The 14,113-nt window shown below is 42.8% G+C and overlaps 1 protein-coding gene across 2 annotated transcripts; it reads right to left on the reverse strand.

Annotated features, from left to right (window-relative positions):
• Window positions 1-6,142: 6,142 nt before the first annotated feature.
• Window positions 6,143-12,702, reverse strand: spice1 (spindle and centriole associated protein 1). 2 transcript variants are annotated; one of them, XM_041065902.1, is made up of 18 exons: window positions 12,566-12,702; window positions 12,289-12,384; window positions 11,831-11,878; window positions 11,418-11,558; window positions 11,138-11,240; window positions 10,850-10,968; window positions 9,577-9,665; window positions 9,283-9,425; window positions 9,067-9,192; window positions 8,682-8,956; window positions 8,443-8,574; window positions 8,220-8,346; window positions 8,014-8,115; window positions 7,476-7,909; window positions 7,203-7,389; window positions 7,046-7,124; window positions 6,416-6,479; window positions 6,143-6,318 (listed from the first exon to the last, which is right to left on the reverse strand). In XM_041065902.1, the coding sequence occupies exons 2-18, from the start codon at window positions 12,382-12,384 to the stop codon at window positions 6,262-6,264; spliced, it is 2,322 nt and encodes a 773-aa protein (XP_040921836.1). In that variant the 5' UTR covers window positions 12,566-12,702; the 3' UTR covers window positions 6,143-6,261. The 2 variants fall into 2 exon arrangements, with proteins under 2 accessions (XP_040921836.1, XP_040921835.1); XM_041065901.1 differs by having other exon boundaries at window positions 8,682-8,959.
• Between the last annotated feature and the right edge of the window lie 1,411 nt (window positions 12,703-14,113).

The raw sequence follows: 14,113 nt of genomic DNA on the forward strand, positions 1-14,113 counted from the left end.
TAAGAAGCATTTGTCTTGGAGACAGACTGCTGAGTGCACAAACACCATATTTGTTTGTTTAGGGATATACAGCAAAGACATATGGAAAGAATTGGACTTCTTTCACATCCATATAAAAAAAAAAAAAAAAAAAAAAAAAAGACTGCTCTTTTTATTTTGCTTGCCTCTGCTTTTGTCATCCCTTCTGATCCATCAAACCTCCAAACACCCACTTTTCTCTTCCAATTTCTTCATAACAGCGAGCTTTGTTCAGACTCAGTGGAAACTGTGTGTATGTGTCTGTCACATCGCCTGTTCCAGGTCGGAGTGTCTGCAAAACTGCTGAAAACATTTGCATATTTCATGTTTGGCGACCTGCAACGGCCAAAACCTAAACTAAAGAAAACAAACTATGCAGATCTGTGTGTGTGCATGTGTGTGTGTGTATGTGTGTGTAAGTGAGAGTGGCAGGGCATGCTGAGGTAGATTAATACCGCTGCTCAGAGGGGGGTTCCTCCATTCAGGGCTGACTGATGTGCGTCCCAAATTGATTTATGAAAACGGCCCTTAATCAATTATGTGTGGAGAAAGAGGGAGAGAGAGAGAGAGAGAGAGAGAGAGAAAAGGAGAGAAGAAGAAAGAGAGGATCTGGGGGGGGGTAGAGTGGGAAATAAAGAGGACAGAGAGGATGAAGCTGCTCAAGGAAAAGTGTGTGACTGATGCTGCTCTGCTGTGGAATGTGTCTAATGGATGTCAGTTCATGCCACAGGTGTCCAACATGGTCGATGTGATGGTTTGTCTAGTAAAATACAAACTAGCACTGGGGCTGATCCTGACATATGCAGCCAGTTCTTAAGGCAACACACTGAGCGTGCTCCATCTCTAACATTTATCTTCATCTGCAGCATTCAGAAAACCTGCAAAGGACTTGTGAAATAACGGTATGTTGATAGATTGGTCTTGTCAAGAAAAAGAAAAGGGGTAAAAGTTAGGAAAACGCACACATCCTCCGTCCGGATAACTACGTGCGGATGGACACTAGTAGAAGGAGTAAAGGTTGTATTTGTGCAGCGTAATGTGGTTTTTCGTAGTAATAATGGCCCAGTTTTGGGCTGGGGGGAGCAGTGGAGTAGAGCAAAGCTGCAGTTGTTTAAAAAGCCCTTCCCTTGCCTTGCCCATTGTGCCTAAGACAGGGGTGTGTGGGGGAAGTGGGGGGTCACGCTGAGAGCTCGTTTCTCCTGCCTGTCAGAACTCTATCTGGGATCCAGCCGGAACTAATCAACTCCAATAGGCCTCCCTATTACCCAGGGTGCAATGGGCCACGGGCTGGGGGCTGGCCGGTGGGAAACGCAGAGGAGGAGAAGGGAGAGAACCCCCCCCCCCAAATACACATAGACACCACCACTACCACTATCCCTTCACACACTCAAACACTCCATACTCCACCAGCCCGTGCAGCGCACACACACACACAGACACACCACTCCCACTGTTTCACACTGAAGCAATAATAAACACTTGCAATAATATTTTCACAGCAAGCAATAGCCTGCTTCAGATCAGAACCTCGCACAGCTGTGGAGTACGCTCCTACGCACATGGGCACCCCTCTCACATGCGTACACAGACACACACGCAAACACGCACATGTCACCCCATGCTGATGCTAAAACACGAGACACTTTAAAAACACGTTTGTTGACAAATCAGCAGAATTAAAGCAGAAAATGGTTTCCACGCATGACAACAAACTGCAAGTGCATCAAAACAAACTCATTTGCTAAGAGCTACAGTATGTTCATAATGCCCAAGTGATTTGTGGTTTCAAAATAACAAATTTAATCTAATTTATTGTAATGCTTTTTTTTTTGTTTGTCATATCCATTTTGAAAACTGGGGGGAAAAAAGTGGATTGTGCTGTACCACAGTGGTACCATGTTTTCTTTTTAAAAAAAATTCCTTTTGTTGGTTTTGATATCAGTGCTATCATGTTTTGCTATCTCCAAAACTAATCAAATATTATGAAAAAAGAAAGAAAGGAAATTGGGGGGGAAAAAAGTTCCTGAAGACACAAAATGAGCTGCTGCAGCACAATAATATTGCCCTCTAGTGGCATCATGACCACACTGCAACGTTTAGAAAAAAAGATTATGTGACTTGTCTGAACTTTCAGAAATCTACAAAATCCCATAAAGTTAGTGTTACCACAACAGGTTACTTGGAACAGCAGTGTCCAGCCAAAAAACAAGAATTTCTGCTGACTTTGCAGAAAAAAGAAATTTCCAAACATTTCCTTCTAACTGAAGGAAAATTATGGTTCAAATGTTAAAACCAAGAAAAGGAAGTATGAAGTATTAATGCTTTTCTCTTTCTAGGAACAAACTAGCTCCTGCTCAGATCCCCTCTGAGTCTAGACTACCATCTGACAACTCCCATATCACTTTGGACACTGTCAAAGGCAACAGTATGAGCCAGTGTGAGAGTGTGTGCACAAGCTTTAGTGTGTGTGTTTTTCTGAGTGACTTCAGCCTCTTTCACCGAGGTGAAGTGGGGGCAGATTTAAATGAGTAAAGAAAACTACCCCACCCCACCCACCCACTACACCCCCACATCATTGCATGTGTGTGTGTGTGTCTTTTGCGTGCTCTAGGGTCATTGCATGCACTTTTTTTCTCCCTCATACACAACTGAAAAACTCATTAACAACATTAACAACAACATTAATTCACCTCAACCGAGTTCCTTCCCCTCACTATATGCTGCAAGATGCATGTGTGAATGTGAGTATGAGGAGTATGAGGAGTAAAGGAGATGTGATGAGGCTGCTGTGAGGCCCACATAAAGGTGGTGGTGGTGGTGTTGTTGAGGGGCAGTCACATGGGAACCTTCCCCAGGCCCTGCAATGGAGGGTTGGGGGTGGGGGGGGGCATTGAGAGGCACTGGGGTAGGGTTAATCCCCATTCATCCTGTCCTTCACTCAGCCGGGCCTGGCACAATAAGCCCCGCCCGCCTCCCCCTGCGTCTCAACGGCGACCTCCGACCCCACGTTTACGGCTGCTGTCCCTGAGCCCTTTATGCCTCCATTCTGTGATTATCTGCAATATTTACTCCTTTTGATTTCTCTGCTGGCCATTGTCGTCGCCCACACAGCTTTCCTGACTGACTGGAAAACTCAAGTGCTCTCCTTCCTACTCCAGCATCACCCCTGAAGCCTTAAAACCCACAGCAAACACTACCTGAAGAGGGAATGAGTCAGCTTACAACCACTTATTTATGACTTTTTCATTGAGGTGTTACACAGAAGAGCAGCAGTCAGTAAGTGGACAAAGTCAAACAGAGGTGTACTTGTAGCCTAGTGGTTACCACGTAACAGAAGCATCCCTGGTTTGATTCCAGCCGTGGTGCTTTGTTGCATATTTTACCTCTCCATATATCCTCACTATAAACCATCCCTTACTGACAACAATCTCAGAGAGTTTGTTACATTAGTAAAATCTATTCTTAACAAACAAAGTCAGATTAGATGGGATAAAACTCATTGAAGTTACATTAGATTAGGATCACTGGTTTAAAAAAGGATAACAAACTGGAAAGGCAGGAATTTATAGTTGAATAAATCTGAATCTATTACAAGTGCCACAACTGATTAAATGAAAAAATAATAATATAATAAATATATATAATCAATCATAAAAATGTGTTAATCAAATTCACCAACATGGAAAGTTCTCTCTTCATCCCTACTTTCTTCCTGGAGACCAGCCTGAATGATTCTTTTTCACAGAGGACATTTTAACTTAAACTCACACAAACAACATTGATCACAGCTCAGTTCCATTAAATGTCTAAAAGTAGTTTTCAGATGGAGTTTTTCTTTGTTTTGTTTTTTTTTTTTTTTGTTAGAAGGCAGTGAATTTACCTGGTACAGTCTGGGAGCTACCGCAGAGGTGATGAATGAATGAATGACTGCAGGTTGCCATCTGCTGACGCTGGACTCCACTGCACCAGTTTCGCCTGCACACAAAAACAGAACCCTGTGCATATAACTCAAATGGAAAAACAAAGATAGAACTACAAATGAGAAGATAACATCAACAAGGGTTAAAGAAAAAAAATAAATAAATAAAATAAAATAAATAAGTGACAGACCTGTTTTCTACCACCGGGTTGTCATGGCTACAGTTCTGCCTCCACAGGTGTCCAGCAGAGTCCTACGGGCTTGTCATGTGCCCAGGCTGTGAGGCTGGCTGAAAATTCAGATCAGATAAACTTTACTCGTGGCCAACAGTAACTTGGTTGACAGCAGTGAATCACATGTCGCAACTTTATCATGCTAATAGAGCTCCAGCTGGATTGTAAGAATTCCCATCAGGCTAAATATTGTCATGCAAAATTTTTACTTGGAGACAAAGTATAAACCAGAATGTGTGGACCTGTTCAGTGCCAATTAAAAGTATTCAGCCCCTTGGATGATTTCCCCTTTTCTTACTTTTATAAAGCAAAAAAACAATTTTAATGTCAAAGTGAAAAGAGATTTCGACAAAGTAACGTCAATTAATTAAAAATACATAATCTAAGATAAGTGCCTGAGTAAATATTCACCCTCTTCAGAGTAGTCACAGGTGTCTTTGCCGCCTCCCTCAATAGTCTCCTTCTTGCACGGTCACTCAGTTTGTGAGGATGTCCGGCTCTAGGCAGATTTGCACATGTGCCATTTTCCTTCCATTTCTCAACGACGGATTTAACTGAACTCCAGCAGATGTTGAATTTTTTTCTGTATCCATCTTATTCTTTTCAAAAAGCCTTTTCTCTGAGCGTTCTTTTGTTTCTTCATGGTGTGATTGTAGCCAGGAATACTGACTAACCAGTGACTGGACCTTCCAGACACAGGTGTCTTGATACTACAATCACTTGAGACACAGTCACTGCACTCAGGTGATCTCCATCTCACTAATTGTGAGACTGCTGGCACCAGTTGGCTTGACCTCTGTTGAATAAGGTCGGGGGGGAGGGGGGGGGGGGGGGGGGGGGTGATTACTTTTTATAGGCACTGTAGACCTCACATTAACAGACACACAAGATGAGAAAATGAGTCATAGTCTTGGCTCACGAGAGTGGATGGAGAAGGAGGGGAAATTATTTAATCTTCTGAAGTGATTCCTGCTGTTTGTATAATTAGTAGTTGCATCATACTGTATGTGTACCCGAGCAAGTAAATTACAATGAAACCAAATTGTATGAATTTTTGAGTTAAAAAAAAAAAGTCATAGTAAGGGAGAGAGAATTGAAATGGCAGAGACAGACTAAAACAGAGACCACAAAAACCAAGATAAATACAGACGCTGGATGCAGAAGAATCAGAGAAAAGAAGAAAAAACAAATGTTTGTGTGCTTGCGCATGCATAGTATGTTTGTGTACCACAAATAGCCACAAGAGGCCATACTTTAGCTGAAGCCACAGTGGAGAGGACTAAATGGGTTGAAGGAACTCTTTCCACTCCTCCCCCTCTCTCACGCTTGCTCATTTTTCTTCATGCCTCTTAGACACGCAACTTCCATCTCCCTTTGAAAAACACTAATTAAACACAAATACACTGATGCCGAAACTAAGTAATATCAAACACGTCTCTGATATACGGAAACAGATCATAGCTAAAACCAAACCACAGCCCCTGGGAACAAAAGGACAGATGGACAGACAGTCTGACCACGCTCAGTCTGGACCTTAATGGGGATTTGATGAAGCTGAGGTTTAAAATGTGTGTGTGGGGGGCATCTGGGTCTGGAGGCTGAACCTCCACCACACTGTATCTCAGACACACACAAATGAGCAGTGTGTTTTTGAAGTGGCAGCAACACACGTCAACTATACACACAGATTGTTTTGCTATACTAAAAGCGTGTCGTTAGCACACAAAGCAGTGCAAATAAAGGTTGTTTTTAAGGTTAAAGTCAAACTCCAAAATTTACAATTAATGAAGACAGAAACCTTTTATTCACTTAAGGTGGAATGTGTTTTGTTGTACATCTCCATATTCAATGCACAATTTTGTGAAAATGTTTTTTTGGTCCTGTGAACAACTGCAATGCAAAACAAATATAACTATTTTCAAATCCTATTACAGGAACAGTACATGGTACAAACAACAAGGAGTCATTTCAATTTTTTTTATTAAAATCAATTTAATTCAGTCATTAAAATGCATAGATTGAATATTTAAAAAAAAATAAAATGTTAATAAAATGTCCTCAGGTTTCTCAGGGTGAATCATCCTCTTCTTGTCATCTCACATGAGCAGACAAGGCAAACCATCCCTGCCGCTCTCTCTGCTTCTCCATCTGTTGTGGGGAAAAGAAAATATGTTTCAGAGTTTCAGATTCAAGTGATTACAGTTTGGTAAAATCTGAGCATGTAATCTACAGTTTGTGTGTGTACCTGTGTTTTGCCATCCCTGGTTTCTCCTCCAAAACTGTGAGAAGAAGCTTCAGAACCAGCAGATCTGCAGTGAAGAAATACAACTTTGTATAATGTAGTTCACTGAAATCTACATCCACTAAATGGAAAAAGAACAAATTCAAAGCACAGAAAAATGTCCATGATTACATTACTATTCAACTGTGTTTAGCATCACTTTGGCAACATTACATCATTTTACTCCCGAGCTTCAATGCCAAGAAATGATGTGACATGAACACATTTTACCCACAGATGGGAACCCTCACTTGAGGACGCTGCTGAAAACACTGAATGTCTATTTTATCTTTCAGTTAGTCATTTAAGCAGGATTCATACTCCTTCCAAACTGCATGTCAGATGGTCAGATAGTGTCACAGACCCCCTCCCCCAGCACCTTTCTTTTCTATGACTGTGTTACTGTGGGAAGTGAAATCTAATTACCTGACACCTGGGTTTCATTTGGTCAGATTAGATGACTTCATACAGGGTGGGAATGAGATGCTTTTGCCTGTCACAGCCTGAGCTTGTGATTTAAGGGTGAAACGATCTGTGTCTTTGCCTATTTATGGTCGGAAAAAAAAAGTAACCGAGCAAATACCAGCTACTCACCGTCTCTGACCACCACCAGCCTGTGGCAGAAGCTCCTGTGCAGGCAGCAGCATGGACACCTCTGGACTTCCTCCTCCAGCTGAGAATGATAATGATTAGAGTGGAACGGTCACAGGTGATCAGACAAACACAGATTAGTCAGGTTGGCCCACTGTACCTGGTATAGGTGGACTCAAGGCAGAAGCAGGGATGGGGGAGACAGAGGGAGAAACTCTGGATGAAATACTCTGTTTCTGTTGCTCAATGAGCTCCAGCAGTCGACCCCTGGCTGCAGCACTCTGCCTGTTTAGCTCTAGGAGGCGCTGTTCCGCACTGTTCACACTGAGGGCTTTAGGAGATGTTGTCTGGGCAAGAAAGATGAAGACAAATCCTGAAATGAGATTTATAAATGTGTTTTTTTTTATGCTCATGCAGGGAGACTCAATCTCACCTGATGAGTCACTTTGTCTCCATCAATGACCTGAATGTTCTGGCTCTGTCTCCCGGCGCTGCTGGACCCTGACGTCCTCCTCTCTCCAACACTCTGAGGTGTAATTCTCCCGGTGCTGCTAGAGCTCGGTCTTGTCTGCTCGCTGTCACTGTTAAGCGATCCTCCGACCCCTGACCCAAGGCTCTTAACCTGGCTAAGCTGGGCCCTGATCAGGTCATTCTGTCTGCTCAGCTGAGCGATCTCAGCCAGCATGGCCTCGGGAGGGAGCTGTGAGCTGAGGGCATCAGACATCAGTGAGAGCGAGGAGGTGGAGGGAAGGCTGGTGAGAGGGAGGCTGGTGAAGCTGGAGGCTGAGCTCTGGGCCTGGATGTCCTCCCAAGAACGGAGGTCGTCTACAGCAGGAAGCTGATGGTGGAAGGGCACAGGATGGGTCACTGTGGAAGAGGGAGCAAAAGAAAAATTATGTCTGACTGAGCAAGGATCACATTGAGGGTAACAGCTGAAATCAGATAATTACTGAAAAGAATGAGACTGTTACCAGGAATATGTTGCCAGGCGTCTCTCTGTTGAGGTGGCGAGAGCAGGACGGCAGGAGAAACAGAGGCCTGTCTTCGCTCAGGAACAGGTGCAGATTGACAAACTGTACACCAGTAATTCACCAAAGTGGAAACCAGTTATTCTCTATTTTACAGTATTACATAATATGTGCTCGCTCGCACGCACGCACACACACAGTGTACGAACCTGCAGCTTTAACATCGGACTGCTCAGGTGGGTCAGTGTGTGCCTCCAACAGTCCAAGTCCCCCGATCACCAACACCACTGCATCCAACTTCTGCTCCAGCTCTGTGGTTCGCTGCTGCAACCCCGCCTGAGATGACACAACAAGAAACAACCAGGATTTGTCAGCACTGTTGGAATCTGAGTAATAAATTAGTGTCAGACCACAGGGTAAGCTCTGCTGTACCTGCAGGGCAGTAGCTGCTTCTCTCAGAGTCATGGTCTCTGCAGTGAGAGCATCAATCAGCCCCCGCTGCTCTCTCAGCTCCACCTCCAGTCTTTTCCTCTCCTGTGCCTCTCTTTGAATTTCCTCATCCCTCTGGAACAGAAGGGGAAGAGAATGATTTAAGTTAAACAGATGAAATGAAAACTATCACTGTGTTAACACTAAAATATCAGAGGCTATGTATTGATAAGCTGCTGTACCTGTCTGTGGAGGTGCACTAAACGTCTGAGTGTGGACACCAGCGCGACAGAGAATCCAGTGAGGCCTTGTGTTCTGTGCTGTTTTGGACTCTGTGATGACTCTGGTGCTGTGTCAGGACTCAGAGTGTCTAGGTCTGCCTCAACCTGACCCAACATGGCCTGTAACAGGCCCAGACTGGACTGGTCCCCACTGAGAGAGGTAAGAGAGGAGCCGTCCAGCTCTGAACTCTGAGAAACACACTTCCTGGTTCTGCTGGTTCGACTACTGACCCTTCCTGCTGAACACATACAAGGAAAAAAAAAAAAAAACATTTTTTCTGATATGATGTCATTTTCGTATTGTGTATTTCATTTAGAAGAAAAAACGATCCTTTCCACATATTACCTGTCTGGTTGAGAGGTATATCAGGGTTCAGGACCTGAGAAACCAGGGCAGACGGTTCCTCCTTGGCTTCCTCTGACTGGCTCTGTCTGGTCCGAACACGCTGCACAGCCACTGTAGCATTGAGAGCTGAAACAACGTAGCATGAGTATGTACTGATATACAGTTAATGTTTCGCTGACACACCCACCCTTAGAGGAACTCACATGTTTATATTACCTGTTTGGTCTGGTGCTCTGCCTGATGTGCAGGGGGTTAAAGGAACACCATCTCTGTTTTCCAGGTCAGAGATGGGATGGTGGACTTTCTTCTGCTGTATGACTTTACCCTGAGAACGTGCCTTCTTTTTTCGTACGTTGGCCCTGCAAAGAAAAGTATCATGAGGGCTATAGTGGTGTCAGTGGTATGTGAAACTTAATCAGTAAAAGCTTCACTTTTATATTTCCCCCCCAACATGGAACACAAGTCAGTTATCTCAAGTGCAGGTACTGTCTGTTTTGCAGGCATTAGTACCTTCGGACAACATGATACTCTGAACTGGCAGAGGGATAGACGTCTTCATCGCTGTGGTTTTCCTCTGAAGCTTCTAGTTCATTAAGAGCCTGGAATGAAACATTCAACACATACAAACATGTTAATAAAGACCAAAATACGCTGCTCAAAAAATAAATAAATAAATAAATAAATAAATAAAGGGAACACTAAAATAATACATCCTGGATCTCAATGAATTAATTATTCCAGTTGAGAATCTTCATTCATTACAAAGTGGAATACGTTGAGTACAAAATAACATAAAAATGAACAATCTAAATCAAAATTATAATATCATGGAGGTCTGGATTTGGAATCATACTCAAATTAAAAGTGGAAAAAATCACATTACAGGCTGAAATTTCCAACTTGAGTGGAAATTCCTCAAGACAAGTCAAAATGAGACTTGTCTCGAGGAACGGGCAGGCCAGTCCACAGCATTAGTGTCTTCATCATGCAGAAACTGGGGACACACTTCAGCCACATGAGGCCGAGCACTGTCATGCATCAGGAGGAACCCAGGGCCCACTGCACCGGCATTTATTCTCACAATGGGTCTGAGGATCTCATCCCAGCAGTCAGGGTACCACTGGCTAGCACATGGAGGGCCCTCCAAAGAAATGCCTCCCCACACCATTACTGACCCACGGCCAAACTGGTCATACTGGAGGATGTTGCAGGCGGCAGAACGTTCTCCATGGCATCTCCAGGACTCTGTCACGTCTGTCACATGTGCTCAGTGTGAACCTGCTCTCATCTGTGAAGAGCACAGCTTGCCACAGCCCGCAATAATGTGCCATCCTGGATGAGCTGCACTACCAGAGCAACTTCTGTGGGTTGTACACACCGACTCATGCTACCTCTGGGGATGAGAGTACTGACAAAATGCAAAAGTACCCAAAAACATCAGCCAGAAAGGAGGAGAACAGAGAAATGATCTGTGCTCACTACCTGCAGAACCACTCCTTTGTAGGGGTTGTCTTGCTAATTACCTCTCATTTCCACCTGTTGTCTGTTCCATTTGCACAACAGCAGGTGAAACTGATTCACAATCAGTGTTGCCTCCTAACTGGACAGGTTGATTTCACAGAAGTGTGATTGACATTGTGTTGTTTAAGTGTTCCCTTTATTTTTTTGAGCAGTGTATTTATGTGAAAAAGGAAAGCTTTGATGCAACAGACCTATTAAGAAAAATTAGACAAGTGGAGGAAAGTTGGTGATTACATACTGTACAGTAACATATCACACAAACCTGCTGGTCCATCATAGACTGGCTGAGCAGTGACAGCTGAGTTGGAGGATCTGGTCTCTGGAGAACAGGCAGATCTGAGTCAGAGTCACAGTTTGGAGCCATGGTCACACTGGGGTGCCCTGCAGGAATATACACACACACAGGATTATTCACACAATCACAGGGGAGTGTTCAAGACTCAGGAAGTATTAATAAATGTCTTTTTCAAACAGGCGTGTGAAAGACAGGCAGGAATTGCACACTTTATCTAATCCATATATCTATGTATTTATGTAAGTTGTTTGCTACCAGTCTGTCTGCGTGGAGCATCTCCAAACAGGTCCTTGACCACGGCCATGGCTCTGTCAGAGCGGGCCAACACATCCTGCAGGAGCAGCTGGTCAGAGAAAACCTGCGGCGTCACAAAACACCACAATCATCATGTTAAACTCAGTACAGGGGACGAGTTTGGATAAGATTTCCATGTTTTCCTCTTTTTAACAAACAAAACAATATTCCTTGTTACACAAACAACTTCTTGTCAGCACAGGAGACGCCAGTGTAATGGGGAAATCATCATCATACACACCTCCCTGATGATGCTGAGACTGGCCTTGTCCAGCGGCGCAGGACTCCCAGCATGTTTCAGACGACTTTTCAGAGCTTTCTCTCTCAGCTCCCACTGAGCCGCAGCCTTGTTGTGGGACTTGTGAATCTCATGCCGATGACTCTGAAGCAGAAGAGGACATAAACACAAGCGTATACAGACTATTAAACTTAAGGACAGTTGAGAAATTACTGCTACAAGTTATAAAATAAAGTAGTGCTGTACAAACTCAAACTAAGAGCCATAAAACCCAAAATATCCCATATAATTAAAATGAAACAAAATTCTGTGAAGCTCAGTTGACTATACTCATGTTCAAGTGCTATTATAATGCATAGCATGAGTTGAAACAAAAAGGCACATTCATAAAACAACATCATGGTCAAACACCTTACCAGCTCCGCAGGTGTCGCCTTGAGCACAGACAGGTCGTTGACAGTGCTCTGAAACCAACAATGTACAGTCGATATTAATAAACTGCTCAGTGGATAATAGCATTTTAACAAAAAACTTTGAGGTTTGATTACTGTATCACAAAAACGTGCATAGTTTGTGAAGGAGTGGAAGAGTACAAACAGATTCTACTCAAGTGGCACGACTCATTTAGCAGTTAGGGTTAGCTCTCCACTAAAGTGATGTGAATAATAGTTCTTTCAGATTACTTTATGATGGAAAAAGGTTCACAGTCAGCAAACATGAATGGACTCTCCTTCCCAATGTGCAACATTTAGGATACTGTGTAGAAGAGGAAATAAAGAATTGATCACTGCTGGCTCAAAGACAAAGCTTCTTAATTATAAGTGAGCAGCCTTCCTGGGTTTCTGCTGTCTTTTCAGCAGCTGTCTGTACTCACCACCCACTCTCTTTTGGGAGCTGCTGCCTTCTTGGGGCGAACGGGCCTTTTTCCTTTGCTGTGCTGTTGTGGACGCCCCACTCTCACAAACGACATCTGTTCACAGGCAATATGAAGGGTTTTGGTTTGTAACGTAGCTGTAGTCTGCACACGTATTAATGAATAGTAAACGGAGCTAATGAGTGACAAATTAAGCTAGTACTTCGATACGCTGTGCCTACCTTAAGCTAAAATGTGCTTTGCTACATAGATAACTAAACACTGAAACAACACTTACGTTTTACTGTACGAATCCAATGGGTTTTTCTTTTTACTTCTTCAGTTTTGAGGTTGACAAAATTCAACTGTATCAGACCGCCTGCAGTTTGTTGTGAGACAGTTTTTCAACAGTTGCGCGCCACTTCCTGTGCTGTTGCCACGGACGCCGCTTCACCGTGGAGCATGATGGGAAATGAAGTAATGGTAGCGAGCAAGTGGAAGACAATAATGCTGGTTGTTTGTCGATTGGGAACATTATTAATTTTTTTTTTACCACCTTAATGTTGTTTCACATTTTAACTATAAATTTCACTTAGGTTAAATGTAGCTGCGTTAAAAACAGTAATATTTAATTTAAATAATTAAGTATCTCAAAATACATAAAATGCAGAATACACAAGTTATCAAACTTGTATTTAAGTGCCTTTACTACTAAATGTAAATGTCTATTGTTATAATCCACAATTAGTGGTCCCAATATTTATATTATATTTTGAACGTCAGGTCAAGCAATGGCATCTTTTGGTCTTAAGTCCAGTTTAGTTCAAACTTTCACTGGATGATTTAACAGAATGTCTGCATATAATCTCTATCCCAGATTTTTTCCACCTATGGACAGATCATCGTTTTTGTTTTGTTTTTTCTAATGATAAAAAATTTGGAGTCAAAGATCAAAGCTACAGTTTTCCTCAAAAAATGACAGACCTTGGAAAAAACAGTATGAAACTTGAATCTATCATCGATTCTCTTACTTAACCACCTGATGGTTTTGCCAGATGTTTGCAAAAGGAGCAAGCATCTGGCAACACCACTAGGTGGAAGTGTCGCCATGCAAGTCCCTGTTGGTGTGGGCAGAGGAGGGCAACCTGAGGGCGCAGTGCCGAACTGACAGAACTCTCAGCTGCTTTTCACCAGGAGAAAACCGACTGACACGTTTATTCAGCACAAAGCTCAGCCCGGAGAGAGTTTAACTGGATTTTGGGGCCTTTGCTCCATGAAAAAAAAAAAAAACTTATATTAAATAATAGGGGAAGTTGTGTCATTCAACAACATTGTATGACCGGAATAAAAAGTGCATTGCCTTCAAAATAAAAGCACGTATGTTTCTGGTAATGGTTCAAAGAAAAGTTGAGCATGAGTAGGGCTCACACTGACAGGGATAAAAAGCAATGATTGTAGTAAATTACAACAATTACATGCATGAGTGACAGTGGAACCAATTCAAAATGTCTCTGAGGCAGATCTGAAATGACAAAAGATGGAGATTAAAATTCTCTCAAGCTCAAACTGTAAGCTTTATCTCCTTCGTGTTTTTCATTTTCATTTTGAAAACTATAACCTTGAGGTATTTTCTTAATTTAAAAAGTTGCAACATGCAAATTGTGCTGTGCGTTTCGTGGTTTGAATTAAAGACTCGAACAGGAAGTTGTACGTTACTCATTTTGACTTGACACTGGTTAATGATGTATTGTGGAGAGGTGTGTATTTGCATCTGACTTTTTTTTTTTTTACACGCCCCTCTCACTCTGACACTGAAGTGGGATAGACTCTGCGCGCTTCAGTTCAA

Source organism: Toxotes jaculatrix, chromosome 20, assembly GCF_017976425.1.
Source record: "Toxotes jaculatrix isolate fToxJac2 chromosome 20, fToxJac2.pri, whole genome shotgun sequence".
In the NCBI taxonomy this organism is placed as follows: Eukaryota; Metazoa; Chordata; class Actinopteri; family Toxotidae; genus Toxotes; species Toxotes jaculatrix.